The following is a 17,083-nucleotide window of genomic DNA, read 5'->3' on the forward strand; positions in this document are numbered from 1 at the left end:
ATTAATAGACTTGCACTCTTTGTTCAACTCAAAACTAATACAAATGCAAATTTTCAGGAGGGAAGACTTACTACATAAATTAGTTTCAACAGAGGATCTTTAAGACCTTGCACCTACTGGTCCTATATACCCTGAAGGAGCTAAAAGCCTTTGCGGAGAAGCAAGCTGATTTTCTATTTTAGAATTATCTTTTAGAATCATTAAAGCAATTCAAGAATACGTCTTATACAATGTTATGAAGGAGGCAATGAGATCCTAGTTCTCTACCATGGGATCAGCAAAGTCAAACTCCAAGAAACTTTTCTGAAAAAGTCTCACTTCATAAATGTAGTGAGTTCCTTCCTCAACATTGATTCTATTTATGATACTTACATGATCACCAGTATTGTAGCATGTAAAAAAAACCTCATACACCTTAAATTATCTATTTTCAAAATATGCAAGTATAGTAGAGAGTCATGCTATTCCCATTTTGCAGACAGGAACGTAAAATGAGGTAAAATTTTACCACAAAGCACCCTAGTTGAAAACCTGTTTTTCAAAGAATTTTCTCAATATTCTTATTCTTTTCTTTACCCTCCTTTTGTCTGTTAATTTTAGTATTTGATTAATTATTTCTCTGGTCTAGAGACTAAAAACTTTAACTAGATACATAGCTACTCCCCCCATAGTTTTCTGACTAGGATATGCAATCGTGACCATTTCAGAGATTGCATTTATTATAATGATAGGCCTTTTAGATAAGGATGTGTGGAAATATGTTAATAGTCACAAAACGATTACAAAATTTACTTAAGTAGACAAAATGAGTTTGCATTTGTACTTGCAAAATAAAATCTACTTAGTGACTCAGACTTCTGCAAACAGGTTCAGATCCCTGCACACACAGCAGAGGGAATTACGTATGACACAGTCAAGACAAAACACAACTACCAATCTTGTTAGAGTACTCCCATCCTAATTCTGAAAGATTCAGTATTGTATGCTTTTTTTCTGTTGATATTTCACAATATATCAAATATAATTACTTTAAAATAAATAAATTACAGTAAATAGTTCAGAAAGAACATTATGCATTTTAGAAAAGGCTATTCAAGTAAGCATCTGTCCTTTCCAACAAGGAGCAAGAAGACACAGCTCAGACTTTTGGGGTATTTCAAATGCATTAGCCTTTCAACCAGGCAACAACCTATTCGTCAAACATTCAACAATCTCCATTACTTCAGCTTTTTCTGAGAAAGAGCTTAAATTCTCTCCTGAAAAATGCTCTTCATTGGCATTTCCTACTTTACACATCTGGATGAAATACTATTCCCAGAAAGTATTCGAAGTAGTGACCACATATACCCGTCAACAGGCACAGATCCTCTACACGTGCCTGCCTGATGGGAATCAGTTGTCCTTTGGGATCTCGTTGTTACAAAACCCTTTTAGTCTTCTGCTAATTCCTATCAATACAGTCCACGTTGTTTTCTCAGCGTACAAGACACTCTCCAAAGTCCAAATCAAAGAGAGGTGCACTAGTTTTCCTACAGAAAGCTCCCATCTCTGCTGTCAGCTCCTGAAGGCAGTCTCAACATACATGAATGTCTAGCTTGAGACCAACTTCCTTCAAGCTTCTATTTTACATTCACAGTAAATGTGATACTCAGCTGTTTCTTAAACACCCCTGGTTTCTCAGTCATTCCACATCTAAATATCGCTCTCACCGCACTCTCTGGACAGACGCGTGTCAGTCTGCTCTGTACACGGCACCTCACAGGTACAGCGCTCCCAGCCTCACCCTGGCCTACGACCATTACCTAATGGGCACAACACCCTGTGAGGGAGGAAGGTATTACTCTCTCCTATTTCACAGATGAAGAAACAGATGGTGTAAGCGATCTGCCCTGAGCTACCCAACACAGCAGCGGGACAGCTGAGATTAGCGCGATGCCCCCAGTCACCAGCATGCTCCCGCATCCCCCAGAAACACAGGCCCAGGACTCCTCGTCAGCCAAAGGGATCCTTCTCTGGGGCCAGACCCATGAGAGCATATGCCTCAGTCTCCTGGAAAAGGGTTTATGCACCTAACTGTAGGGAAAACATGCAGGGCTTCATGTTTTAAACTTGCCACAATACATTCTCAAAGCCTCTGGCACCACTGACTGAATTTTAAAATCTACCAGATTTACAGAAAAACAATTCACTTTAAAAGCTACTTTTTTTTTTTTTTTTTTTTTTTGAGACCCCATAAAAACATCTACAGAGTAAGAGCGGCTCCACAGTCTCCTCTTACTACCCTATGGTTTAAGCTTCTTAGAGCCTTTTAAGATGGATTGAACTAGAGGCTGTTGTCCAACTTTGTCACATCCAATAAACTCAGAGAAGTCTGACATGGCTTTCAGGTGAACCCTAATAGTTCCTATTTACATGTCTTAGTTAAACTGCCTGGAAGGATAGTTCAGCACTGGAGACAAGCTAGGATCTCTAGGACTGACTTTCAGGACTGCCAAAAGGAAAAGGAATTTGAATCATAAATCATTACATGTGGATTTCTTTTGCACAGCAGCCCTTGAATATTTACAGGCAGCAAGATTTCTTTACATTTAGATCATTCTCTTCCAGCTGCATTATTAGTTGAAGGCCTGGACAGGCATCCTTTTCCCCATGATTAGCCAGTGTCGAGAAGCAGCCCTCTGCTTTCTACATATATACACTGATACAGGAAAAAATAATTGGGTAACACATTTCATATTGTTGAAATGAAGTCCACCGAAGCCAGATTTTACAAGACATGACAACATACTAACGCCAAATTGACACAAATTCTCATCTATGCATTTTGGCTTTAATGGGTTAATTAGCTTGGCTGGATACAAATTTTAATTATCTGAGTTTGACATTAATGTCCTTGGAGTGTTGTCTGTAAGGATTTGGGGAATCATAGACATTATTTTAGTTACTTCTGGAAACTGTGTGTTATACTGGGATTTAAATAGTAAGAACAGACAAGAAAAGTGAGAACAAGCTGATCTATTTTGAAACATCACATTTTGTGAAACAGGACAAAGCCAAGGCTTGGTCTACCTTCTAGGTTCAGTCAGCCTTTGGGCGAGCTTTGTGGATATAAGACAGCGACGACTAGAGGGTTTGAAAAAAAAAAAAAAAAAATCTCCTTTGAGGATAGGGAACTGGGCATAATTTTAGGTTAATCGTACCACAGAATTCTGTATGCAACTGAGATTTTGAGGTAAGATCTCTTCATCTTTCAACACGTTTTCTCCGGTAGAAGGCAACCAATCCTGTGATGGCTTTGTACACACAGAGTGCTCACACAAGCCAGGGACAAACATGACAAACACCTACCTCACACTGGCAGAGGCAGCTGAGACAACCTGCTGCTGAAGGCAGGAGTTCAGCGCTTTCCTCTGCCACTACGGACCTGCTGGGCTGCCACCACCTCACGTCAGATGCAGGGGAAGGCACATGGGGGAACCACAGCACAGCACCGTGCATGTGAAATCTTTCATCTGCAATTTCTAGCACAATTATGACTGACCCCTGAACAAAAAAGAATACCTACCATACAGGCTCTTAATGGAGAATATTAATACTACTGAGGATGGAGGTAAAGCATCATGCAACCTAATGCACACATCCACTTCTGAATTCTTTTCAGATGTCAGGTATTTCCTTGCAAAAGTACAGTACTACAGTAGAATTACAAGTACTATTAACAGTTTGAGTTATGGCACAGCATTATAAGTGCTTTACTTATTTTCTTGTTTTTCATTGTTTGTGTAAGTAGACTAATCACCTGAGGAATTTTAAGAGTATTTCAGTAAATATACATATAAAATCTACAATAAAATATTTTAAGCCAATAATCACCAAACTACTGCAAGTTACTTGAAACAAGTAAGATCTACAGTTCTGTAGAAAACAGTAATTACTAAGAGCTTTTCAAAACGCCCATCTACATTATTCTATTCTTTTCTGTTCATTCTTCTAGAGATGCATTTGTTTTAAGATTCAGAAGAGAATCCTGATAGCTTTTTGTGTGTATGGATTTAAGCTCTCTTTGTGCAACACCATAAATACATTTGTTCTTTGTAACACCAACTGCACTTGTTCTTTACAATGCAGAATTCTGTGATAGAGCCTTTGGTGCAGTAGCTTTGCACCTTTTAAAGAGAACCTTTGTTCTGTTCTCCACATTCTCTTGGTGTCAAAACCAAAGATATTTGGATTTTCTTCTGCAAAAAATATGTGTAGGTAATTTGACTGTAGGAACACTAGGTAAATGCCACACATTTCTTGCTTTTAGGTTCACACACCTCTGTAACTGCTCAAATTCTATGAATACAGTTAAATTTCTGCTAAATGTAGGAGGCTGACATTCAGACAAGCTCCTCTGCTGCCCAGTAAGAATTACTAACAGGTAAGGGCTTCTTTGAACACAATACCTAACCAACAGAAAGGATTCTATTCTCCTTATTTTCTTCCACTGTGTTCTGGTTAAAGTACCTTGACCATGGTCCTGTAAGAAACCAAACACCTTTGGGAATGGCAGAGCAAATTTAGAGCACTTAGCGCTTCAAAGAATCAGCTCTTACTTAACAAGGGTATGAAAGGAACTCATGGAGGTTACTAAACGAAAAAGCAATAATCTCCAAAAATGGTAAAATAGATTCAAAACTGCCGTGAAAAAATATTCTCCAGCATACAGAAAAAACGGCAGAAAACATTTTTCTTTGCCTTTTTTTTTTTCTTAATAAAGAAAAGCAACAGCTAGATTTATTTGTAACATTACCTGCACCTTTTGTTCTTTTCCCCAAAAAGTAAGTAGGCAAGTCTGTGTTATTTTCTTTGGAATATAAAGCAAGCTATTTTCACCCTTGGATGAAACATTAAAACCTCTAAAGGCCTCACTCATACACAGATGGGAAATGGAAAGCCTTCCTATCATATATTTTGGAGACAATATCCTTTTTTTTCTGGAAATGCTGATAAGGAACAAATTCAGCCTGGTCCTCATCCACCTGGATCATCTTATTTATTAAAAACAATGGTATCTTTTAAACCTTGTATACTAAGCTATCGGTCAATTTTGATTGACACAAATATTTGTATTAAAGGTTATATACCACAATTTATGATTGGGTACTATCACAATACTGTATGTTAATGTAATCAGTATTTTCATTTCATGAATTCATTTGAAGCATGACACTGCAAGGGTATTCTTACATATATTGAAGACACAATTACTAAGTAGTTCAACAATTCTCCTTTAAGTGGGATTTTTTTTTTATCTGATAAATTTTTAACACAATAAAACCACTCCTAGTTTTGTGTGTGTGTTTTAATTTGCCACCTTTTAAAGTGTTTAGACACTTGGAATACCTAGCAAACTGAATTAATCCACAAATATTTACAAGAAAAATCCATTTAATTTTTTTCTATACTAACTACCACAGGGACCATTGTAATGAAAAATTTCCCATCTTAAAGAATTAATGCGATTACTGATATAGAGAAAAAATATAATTTATATCATCACAAACACGTAAAAGATATAATCCCATATTCACAAAAAGAATCTTTATTCCCTCTTTGAATTCTGAGACAATACAGTCTTGCCTTAAGGAGAACAGAAATATCATGAAGTACCTTAAGCAAGATAATTGTAAGAGAAAAAACTACAATTGCATTATTGTTGTGCTAAACTGTGACATACTTAAAAAGCTAATTTCTTTTATTATAATGGAATTTGGTGTGTGTATCCTTTAATCTACTTCAGTATTTCTTCACATTTTACACACAAACATATGTGTAAAGTGTTTCCCATTATCAGTATTACCTGGTTTAACAAACTGCAACGAATTTAAAACAATTAAAAATACACTAGAGAATTCCATAAAGTTCACTAGATTTCTTTTTAACAGTTTTGGAGGTAACTGAACATCTAGAGATGTCACAAAAACGTGCAAAAAATGTGAGATTTATGCAACTTAGATATTATTCAAGGAGATGTGATCAATATTTTATGAAAAAGTAACATTTGACGTGACTGTCCCAAATTTTACCAAATACATTTCAACCAATCACAATGCTGAACAGCTTGCATCTAAATCAAAAGCTACACAAACAAAAATATATCCCTAAAATAGGGCTTTCTACAGCTGTGGCAGTTAAAGTGCACTTACTTTCAAAATTCAGTACAGTCACCCTTCAATTTTTCCTTTCAATCAAATAAATTTTAACCAAGAAATTCATCTGCTGTGCCTGGGCATTTCTCTGTTTCACAGAAGCAAACATTTGTTCCACTCGTTCTCCTTTAAAAAGTGAATTTAACAAAACTACTAAGACAAAAAGGATGACCTAATTAGCACTATTTAAAGCTTTTATATATAGTACACTCCTAGTGCTGCCCCTAACTTCCAAGGCTTTCTTCATACTCAGTCCTATCAGTTGATTTATCTGGCACGTCCTATTACTGCTTAGGCATGCAAACTCATTTTGTGCATTTTCATATTTACCTAACATCTACGCAAGGAGTCAACCTGTAAAGAAACTTTTCTGTGAACCTCAATTAAATTAACTGTTAAGTCAGGGGTGGCCTCGACCAGACCGTCTGCTGGTCACTGAAGGTCTTCACTGGGTAGACCCATGGAAAACCAGTCAAGGACAACAAAGAAAATCCCCAGAACCGGCAAGAAGTTAGCTACGAGTTAGAAGTCTACTTAACAGCCAGTCTCACTAGTAAAATTAAGTCCTGAATACATGCTCCCCTACTCTTCTTACCACACCAGGTGTGCTAAGCAATTAAAATGCCTTTTATTTCCTTACAACTCTTAATTTCTGTGCAAGCACTGAGTTATTACTGCTACACTAATTAAGTTCATTCTGGTTATCATAACAGATTTGACCAGCTAGTTATGAAAAAGCACCCAATTAAATATAGTAATACTGGGTATTGGGGCCTGGGCCTGAACATTGACGGCCTTCCTGCACACACGGGCCATAAGCACAGCCCAGCTGCACTGCCTCAGGCCCTGCTGACAGCCGCATGGGGTGCTGGGGACTGCGCTCAGTGCCACCCCTTTGACCCAGCACACCCTACTCACAAAACTCTTCTCCAGAAGAAGATTGTGCACTAAAAATCATATCACATTGTCTCAGGGTAATGATGGTGTTAAACATACATCACCTTACAAAGCCGCTGTGCATACAGAATGCCAGTGAAAGCAGAAGTGACACCTATTAAAATATCTACAGTCCACTATACAAGTGACCTTAAACACCTATGAAGCACTGGTCTCTCATATTTGTGCCACAAGTGGAACACGTACATTTTTTTTTAATAATTTGAATAAACAAATAAAATCTCCATTATCTCTAATTCACCAATATTTAATGTGGAATGGCTTTGTAAAGAAGAAAACCATCTGTGAAAGAAATACATACTCTTTTCAGAATCATATGTACTAATATGGCTTTTATCATTCAAAACTGAGAATAGTCTTTTAAATAAAAAGTTTTTAGTTAATATCAGTGTTTTGGAGCCTCCCACTGGCAGCCATCACACAGCTGAAGTGAACTATCAGCTAAATGCAAGGTTTATATCCAGGCAGCAGTGACTATTTTGCTTTAAAAGAAATGAGTATTTCTGAGTTCATATTTTAAATGCAATTTAAAAGATCATAAAGGAAAAGAACCCAGCATTTACTGTGTGTCTCCCAGCAGACTACTTAATGTTCAAACATCTACTATGCAAAGGTCAAATGATTTCACTGAATGTAACTGTGACAAAAATATTCTGCAGTACTGAAAAAAAAAAAAAAAAAAAAAAAAAAAAAAGATGATCAAGGAGAGAGATATGGACCTGAGATCTTGCAATACTCACAATAAATAATGTATATTCAGTTCAATAAGAAATAAAATTGAAAAGTAATGTCAGGAGAATGAGATTAAGAGAGATAATAGGTAAAACACAAATTATATACTTTTGTATACTTTGGTAAGCTTCATAAAGGAATATTTTAAAGTTATACAGCAAGTTGTTTTTCATAAAAAACTTTTCTTACACAAATATTGTTTGCATAGAATTGAAAAAAATGTATTCAAGACAGGGAACCCCTGATGTATTCTGCTGCAAGCAGCAACATGGATAGCTGAACTTATGAACAAAAATCCAAAGTAAACACTTATGCTGGTTATAACATACAGAGGAGTAAAGCTGCAGGAAGCATTCATTCAGGAATGAGACAGATTACAGGTAAAATTGATGTGAAGAAAATATTTACTCAAATGCTTATCTGAAACAAACAGCAAAGGCTAATAGGCATAAATTTTTTTCCATTTGACTGTGCTTTCCCTTCCTTGGCATTTCTATCAAATATTTTAGTCTCTCATTCTTTCTCATATAAAGAAGTCAGGAAGCGTGCTGTGCACAAGGCTTGCTGGGGGTCCTGGCTTTCCAGAGCCAAGATCCCAGCAACAACTAAAACGAGTTGGAAACAAACAAACAAAATTGCCTGTCCGCCTCTATGATCCTCATCTGCTGCTGTACAGGAACTTGGTGGTCACCAATGCACTTGGATATAGGGAGATCCAGTTGATCTCTCCATGACAATAGATAGACATATCAAGGGTAGACAGCAGGAATGCAGCTAAGCAGCAAATCCAGAAAACCAAGCAAGAAAAAAAAAAAAAAAAAAAAAAAAAAAAAAAAAAAAAAAAAAGGACAAGGCAGCAAAGAAATAAGATAAGAGACAAGGGAACAAAACATGGAATAAGGTAACTAAGAGCAAAAATACATTGCAGTGTCTGCTTTCTGGAATACAATACAGTATTTCTCAAATTAAACAAGTGACAGTTTTTTTGCCTGTTCTGTTGTTTTGTTTTGCTTTTGCTTATAATAAACAAATCTTGGCTGACTGTGTAATCTAATCTAACATCAAAACCTGCATTTTGGTAACTCAAGCAACTGTAGCATGTTAAAAAAAAAATAAAAAATAAAAAATAAAAATAAAAAATAAAAAAAAGAGAAAAACAGGAATAAAGCTCTAGCTAGATGTTTAAAAAAATCATACATTTGATAAAATAACAAGTAAAGATGGAAAATCAGGTGCTAAATTGATATTACAGTCTAATGATATTTCTGTTCGCTAGCACACAAAAAAAGTGAATGGTGTAAATGCTACTGATTTTATATATTAATAAAAAGATACATAATATTGACTAATAAATTATGTTCAGAAGCATACATACGTTTTTTTCTGTGCTCAACTAGCTCAACAGCCTGCTTCGCTGAGCATTTTGAAAACCAGTTGTCCCCAAGCAGAACAGTAACCTCATTGGTGTGGACAAGTTTTCCTGGCATGAAGGCAAGAGGACCAAAAGGTACCTGTCAAAGGCACAGAAAACCAGTGCTGAAAATTGCTTATGAAAATAAACCTAGTCATTCATCTACTAGGTCAAAAAAAAAAAAAAAAAAAAGTAAAATACAGAGTTAAATAAAATTCTACACCAGTTATTTAATATTAAAACCTTCAAACATATTCAAATGACCAAGCCCACTTGAATTTAGTATTTTAGTTACAAAACCAGAAAAGTAGAATGTAAGTAGAAAACTTGTGTTGTGACATGAAACTACAGTACAACTGAATAATCATAAGGAAAGCAAATTAACTTTATCCTAACATGTAAGCTGTTCAGGTGAGTTAAGTTTTTGTTATTCACAGACTACATTCATTTCCCAGTAAAAGCAAGTTTAGCTTTGCTGACATTTTTAACATTCTTAAATAGGTTCCCTAATTTCGAAATTCTTGGCAAGGTATTCTTAAATGGACAACTCAAATATGAATTGCTTTTTTCAGTATATGCCTTGCTAAGAATAAGTGCTTAAAAACGTCAGTGTAAGTTCGGGGGACTACCAGCAGGACCACAGTGCTGAACCTCGCTCTGTTTTGTCCTTCACCAGTACACAGACCTCAGGCAATGTCCCACCAACCAATGTCCATCCTCCCATGACTGCAGGCACAGGAAGCGATATTTAACACAGATCACAGCTTATGGGACATTGCTTTTTATGATTTAAGACACCTTCTGCAGGCCACATTTGACACACCATTCAGGGAAGCCCTATCACTTTTAGCCCTCTTGCACTGCTCCTGCACCAGCCCCTGCATTCGCACCCCAACTCAGAGCAGCAGCTGCCTATCTGGCTGCCTTTGGGCTTCAATCTCAAAGTCAGGAGACCAGAATTAAAATGGAGGGGGTGAAAAGCTAAGAACCTCAGCCAGCTCAAGCTTTCTTTCTTAAGATAAAAAGGTCCATCTCGGTCAGTTTGTACCAGTTCTTTCTATTTTATTCCTCTGCTGCCCCCCTCATTTCTTCAGGCTAACCATTTGCTTTCCCACCGCAGTTTTGCTGAAGCAGTGCACCTGGCCTGGCAGACCTGCTTCCTTGGAAAGCGGTCTTCTCCAGCGTCACCATCCAGGAGGTGCCTGTCAGTGCTTGAAGCAGCTCTGCAGCAGGCAGGATTCATGCCATGACTAAGCAGAATGGGCTTTTCCTACACATATACCCTTCCTGATTTGGTTTTCAAGAAGCAGGATGCACCATTTGCCTGTTCATTCTTTCCCCAAAATGATGAAAGCAAAATTGAAAACATATGAAAATATTTGGCAAACAGGATAGGAACTATTTATATACATTTAAAATAATAGATGTGAGTTGACAAGGCTGCTTTAACTAAGAATAAGCCATATCTATTTTTTTAGACAGTATTTTTTCTGTGCCTCAAAACAACACAACCTTTTTGTTTTACACCATGTGGCCACGCATATACACATGGTCACAGGCCTATGCACATAACATGTAGAGCTGCACTGGAGACAGAAACTTTCTCTTTTACTACCTGGGAATTGTGCTCCACTGCTGTCTTACTAACAGCTCAACTGTACATCAAGCCAGGCTGCCAGGTAAGAAAGCAGTTAGGTACATTGCACTGAAATTAGTTATTCAGTTATTTACAGTACAGCACTCCCCACTACAAAGATCTACCTCAAAACAGATCTGGGAAGAGGGAAAAAAAAAAAAAAAAAAAAAAAAAAAAAAGAAAGAAAGAAAAAAAGAGGAGAGAGCGGGTGGAGAGGGGAGAGAAGCCAAACTGACCAAAATTCTGGTGAGTGCAAGTCAACATGGTAAAGTTTAAACAGGAAGCTGTACAGTTGTTACAGAACATTCGAAGCACAAGAAAAGATCGCTATGTCAATGTGAAGATCAGTGAAACAAAAATTAGCAGCACCTTTTTATGTAAAAATCAATGTTCTGGGGCTTATTTCCATGAATCAGAAAATACTACGGCCACTTGCTTCAAAGGAAGTGACTAAGTATCATAATTCACTCATAATTATAGTTTTCTATACAATAGATTTACATATCAAATGTGTCAGGTTTTGTGTTAGCATTTATGTCATCTGTTCTCAGTTGTCAGTAACACTGTAATTTATAATAGATTTCAAAGAAAAGAAGAGAGAAACAAAAGCAAAGGTTTAACTATTATCATCATAAATGTACCATTATTGAGTATTATATGGCAACCTGAGTAACACCTCCCTGCAGATGCAGATACCTGAATTTCTGGAAGTTTTAGTCCATTATCTTATGTGAACGATACAGTGTACATACCATGATATCATAGGACAGTTTATCAGGCAAAGTACGGAGTCGTTCCTGAAGAGCCTCATAATCACCCTCCACCTTCTTCCTGTTGATAAATTTAAGTTGATTCAATTTCTTATCTAAAGTGAAGAGTTAACATTTTTCATCTACTAATTCAACAACCCAAAAAATAACAAAAACCGAACTATTTTACTCTTAAACACATTGCTTGATAAATTAGCTAGGCTATTTTAGAATAATGTGTATTAAAATAGGGTAATTGTGTATTAAAATAGGGTATGTTCATGTTCAACAATTATACCACCATCAAGCTTTAGAAAAAGAACTGAAAATCCAGTTTATCTTCAGAAGAGGCAAATTCTTCAATGTATTACTTGTAATACAGGATTCAAGACCTTAGTTTGGGCTGATAAAGTGGACAAAATTTTAACTGTTTCTGATTTTCACATCTATTTTCTGGGCCTACTAAAAGTCAACAGTCCTGAAAGATCACTTGACCACTCTGTTTCTGTCCCGTCTTCCAAACCTGACAAACAACACAGGTGTGGAGCATTCCTGCTATTGTTTCTCATAAGCCACGTGTTGCTTTACAAGACAGAAATGGCTTAATGAACTTGGATCAATTATCCCCATGACAGATACCTGACTTTGCAGGATACAGCATTTTAATTGCTATGGGGATTTTCCTTTGTGTGCAAAACAAACAAGTGTACTCCCTCTAGAAAGCCTTTTTTTCTTAAGAAATTCTTAAACACTTAAATTCTGCTGGGAAGTCTTTTTAATGGACAACTGCCGTTCTGAAGAGATCAGAAATCAGCTCCTACATGAAGTATCTAACATATAAATGTCAGGTTTGATGATATTGTTTACTTGTACTTCAAAATAGTAAACATCCTATGTATGGTAGTAAATTTTGCAATAGAAGGCAACTGAAAGCACGGAGCAGCACACTTAACAACGCTGACCCAGGATGCAAATTACAGGTTTTCTGAGGATGATTCAAGAAAGCAATCTATAAACGTGCTGAAAAATGAATGTCATAGTTGATAACACAACTCTCAAAATATTATCATTGATTTTCTTAGATTCATAAGCAGAGTAAAATCTTTTTCAGTATTCATTATGAAAAATTATCTGCTACTCCTCTTGTTTGTCTCATTTTCTTCCATAGCTGAACTTTGCTGTAATTACACTACTTTATACATGGAGTTCTTCATATTTTAAGTTGCTGAACTGGTCACGAAAAAAGAATTTAGACCACTTTGACGTTAAAACTGTATTCCATACAACTAATTTACAGAAGATGCTTGCTACTTCTTTGGTTTGATGGCCAATTTTTCCAATGCACCCAGCAAGTTTCTTTGTCCACTGCCCTCATTACGGTGACAATGTAATTCACTTCTTTTAAAGAGGAAGGCCCAACTCATGAATCTCAACAAAGCTCACAAGATGTTTTGGAGAAAGCAATATAATGATAATTTGGTATCAGTAACAACTACTTAATGACATTTACAAAACGCAGCCTTTGACTTGCAGAGATCTGTGTTTTCAGAGAACAGGACAATGATGCAGACTACTCACTTGAAAACCAAGCGACCCCCAAACTGAAGGCCTTGACCTCACTTCAGTGGAAGAGGACTCCACAGGAAAAGAATGGTAAGAGGGGGAGGAAAAAAAAAAAAAAAAAAAAAAAAAGATCCCACTCATAGGAGGATTAAGCACACCCATTATTTCATTGCTCAAACCTGACATTTCTTCATTAACCGGAAAGATTCTGCCTTTAAGGTCTGACTGCTGCCCGTTACTGAATAATCTGATCTGGGTACAGCAGAAATAACTTGCTTCAGATACAGCAGGGTTTTATTGCCCTGATCCACCACATCTTCTACTCCAATGGTAGCTGGAAGCAGACTCTCCAGAGTGATGATCCATGGGGCAAGATGAGGGAAAGAACATTTAGGAAAGAGCAGAATATGTTTCTGCACTCAGTGGGACAACCGCCTCTGGCCGGTCAGACCTCCACCACAGCAATCTCTAAGTGTTGGACCACCACAATAAAGAAAATGAAAACGTATCTATTTCATGAGCTGACATGGAAGAATGTTACTCAAGGAAGGAAGCAGACCTTTCCCTTCATCTAGAGCATGTGTGCCAGTGGTATGCTTGGTCACCATGTGCAGCAAGGGAGAGGGAACCTGGAGAATGGGCACTAGGCTCCAGCTATGAGCATGTATCTAGAAAGGGAAATACCACGTCTAATCCCAGACTCATTATCAGATTCATGGCTTTGAAAATATACTTCAAGATGTGCACTAAAAAATGAAAAAGAAAATAATTTAATGGAAATATATTGAAGTTGGGCATTTTAAAACCCTATTGTTATTCACCCAATTCTATTTAACATTCTGTGTCACTGACTACTTAAAGGTCTTTTATGAACAAATTATTCAAGAGAGCAAGAGCACTCAGCTCTTGCACAATCAGGATCTAAATTTTGAATAGGTTTTCTTAGAGTAAAAACTGTATGGATGCTCTATAAACTGCTTTTCTACATAAAAATCAAATCAGTAAGTTAGGTTTTCCTTATGATATTCTGTGCCAAAATCCCCCAGATTCATAGGATCATGGCCAGAGTTTGCTCAAAACCCAATACAGAAGCAACCCCTCTTCCCAACGTCTACCCTCCTACCCCATTCTACAAACCCCAGCCAATTTCCCAAACTTCTAAAAAAATCTGTTCCAATTTTAAGGCTGTCAATTGGTTTATTTCTGAAAAAAAAAAAAATATATATATATATATGTCTCAGTGAAAGAATGTACATGCAGAACTTCACACTGTACCAAATTGGCATGGACACTGCAGAAACTCCCACAAAAGTATGTGCATTATGGAAATTCTGACTGACTTAACTACAGCAGCACCAGTAGGCACTTCAATAATATTTCCCTTATTGAAAATTAATGCAGTCTCTGAATTTTAAACATAAATGAAACATATTAGTTTTAGATTATTTTTGCAAGCCGATAGTCAGAATTTAATATGATGATGTGTATAGATTGCCTTGATTTTTTTCCTCTTATCCAGTGCTTGCAGCCCTTGTGCATTTAAACTAAAAACATTTGATATACACTAAATATAAATTATTTGCTTGGAGATCTTTCAGGCATGAAGAAAAAGCCTCTTAAAATAAATTTAAAATATTATATGCTTGATGGTGTATAACCAAAGGTTTAATCTCACCACTAAAGGGGCAGTTGCTGTGATTCTGCAATAACCCTGCAGACGATAATCAAGACAGCTCCTGTTGCTCTCTCAGTAAAATCATGGTAAACACAGCATGGATATATTGTAATTTGATATCTGTAAGATCAACTGTTATATCTCACAGTAACTCATAATATGTCATTCACCATTAAATGTACATTTTCCTCAGATGCCATAGAAAACCATTATTTACTAAGCATGTTTTCTATTAACCATAGATTGCCAACACAGAAAAAAGTACCCAGAGATTTTTTTTTATTATTTTTTTTACATAACGAATCATTTCTTTCTACGCATAACAAACTATGCTTTATAAGATGGTTTATTGGGGGGTGTAAACAAAGAAACATTACTTTCAAATTTTTGTTTAGTGTTTTTTTCCCAAAAAATGTGCGACAACTATTTCCCTACTTGCTCATAGTTAAACAGAAAACAAGAATAATTGATTCTACTCTGTGAATACCTGTCCACGTACCAGGACAATTCAGCATTCATCCCACAAGATTACTTGGGGAAATATGGTGAATGAGATGGGTATTTACCATACACTAAGGTTCAGTCTATTTGTGACTTAAAGCAATGGCATCAGTGGCAAATACAAACATCTCAGAGAGAGCATATTGCAATAATTCTGAGCTACCTCCCGTCCCCAAAACATACCTGTTCAATCTGGCTGTCATTAGAAGAGGCAGTAGTACAGTAAGTTTACTAGAATACAACTAGGTTACTGATCAGTATTTTAGGCATGTAATCAAACATTTTTGACTTACCAGTGCTGGATTTTTTCTTGGCAGCTAGTGACCACCTGTCATTAAAACAGATAACTGTTCATGAAAAAACAAGGCTAAGCACACAGCTGCAATGTCAATGTATCAGAAACTAGAACAGTCACTTTACAGATTTGGTAGTGTCTCTATATACATTTTTATTTGTCAGTGCAAAGGCTTGTGAATGGTAGTTACTAAACTGCACACTTTATCACACACTAATGCAGACTGACAACCACTGAAAAAATTACAGTTTTCAATTCATATTTTGGTACAATACCTGCTCCATAACTATTAAGTGACATATGATATAAGGTAAGCAGTATTTTGTGCAATCTGCAGATCTATTTTCAGTGTTACATGCTTGCAGAATAAGAAAACAATATAAATTATAACATGTCATCAATATAATTTCCATACTTAAAAAAAAATAAATACATAAATACATTAAAAAAAAAAATGAACCCCACAACACCAAAAACATTTTTCCTTTATCAGTACATCAATAAATGTTTCCACTGGCAGTTTTAATCTGAAAATGCACAAAATAATTTTGTGAGCGTTTAAACAAAAAGGATATTTGACCATTATAAACTGTTGACTTCCATTCTTTTCTGTCAAGATCAAAAAAGTAGTTTTAATCTGAATATTTCACTTATTTCTTCATACTGTAGACCTTCCCAAGAGGTTGAAAATAATTTACAAAATAAAGTATATTGTTAAAAGGTAATACTTTTTTCTTTTTTAACCATATTTTTTTGACACAGCAAACAACCAAGATGCTGAAACCTGTGCCCTTATCTTCTATAATTATGTGCAAATTTTGCCTTTCAAAACATATTCTGATCTCTGAATAATGGTTACCAAAAATATAACACAAACAATTTCATTCAATTATATGAAATGCAGTGAAGCCATGAGGCAATTAAATATGTCTAAACATCTTCACTTTTTTTTTTTTTTTTTTTTTTTTTACAAATTTTGTTTTTCCTGTAGCCAAAATAATGCTAACATTTGAAAGCAATTAATGAGAAAATTTGCAGAGAAAACAATAACATACATTCAACTACCACTGAAATCACTGGAGCAGATAATTTTTTTTTTTTTCCCCAAACAACAGAATGAAAGAATTTTTTTTTAGTTAGCATATGTGCAGCTATTGCAGAACAGATCTCAGACCCTGCACTTCGTACTTATATAGGAGTAAAACAAAAACAAACAAACAAAAAAATGGGGCTGCTTTGTGAGCTAGTAATTCTTTAAATGGAGTAAAGTACTTAAATGAAAAGGATCAGCTGTACATTTGTGGTTAGACTGTTTCATAATCCATCAGGAAATTCAGCCAGGTAGCTTGCCCTGCTTACGCCAAGTTTAA

General features: G+C 36.1%; 1 protein-coding gene across 1 annotated transcript in view; it reads right to left on the reverse strand.

The window, feature by feature from the left end:
- The window catches only part of URI1 (URI1 prefoldin like chaperone), a 40,811-nt gene that overhangs the window by 14,245 nt on the left and 9,483 nt on the right, over positions 1–17,083 (reverse strand). Inside the window, exons 2-4 of the mRNA XM_032195416.1 lie at positions 15,712–15,746; positions 11,683–11,761; positions 9,259–9,394 (exon numbers count right to left, since the gene is read on the reverse strand). Of these exons, the coding sequence (XP_032051307.1) occupies positions 9,259–9,394; positions 11,683–11,761; positions 15,712–15,746 (250 nt within the window). The remainder of the gene's footprint in view (positions 1–9,258; positions 9,395–11,682; positions 11,762–15,711; positions 15,747–17,083) is intronic.

This window comes from Aythya fuligula, chromosome 12, assembly GCF_009819795.1.
Source record: "Aythya fuligula isolate bAytFul2 chromosome 12, bAytFul2.pri, whole genome shotgun sequence".
In the NCBI taxonomy this organism is placed as follows: Eukaryota; Metazoa; Chordata; class Aves; order Anseriformes; family Anatidae; genus Aythya; species Aythya fuligula.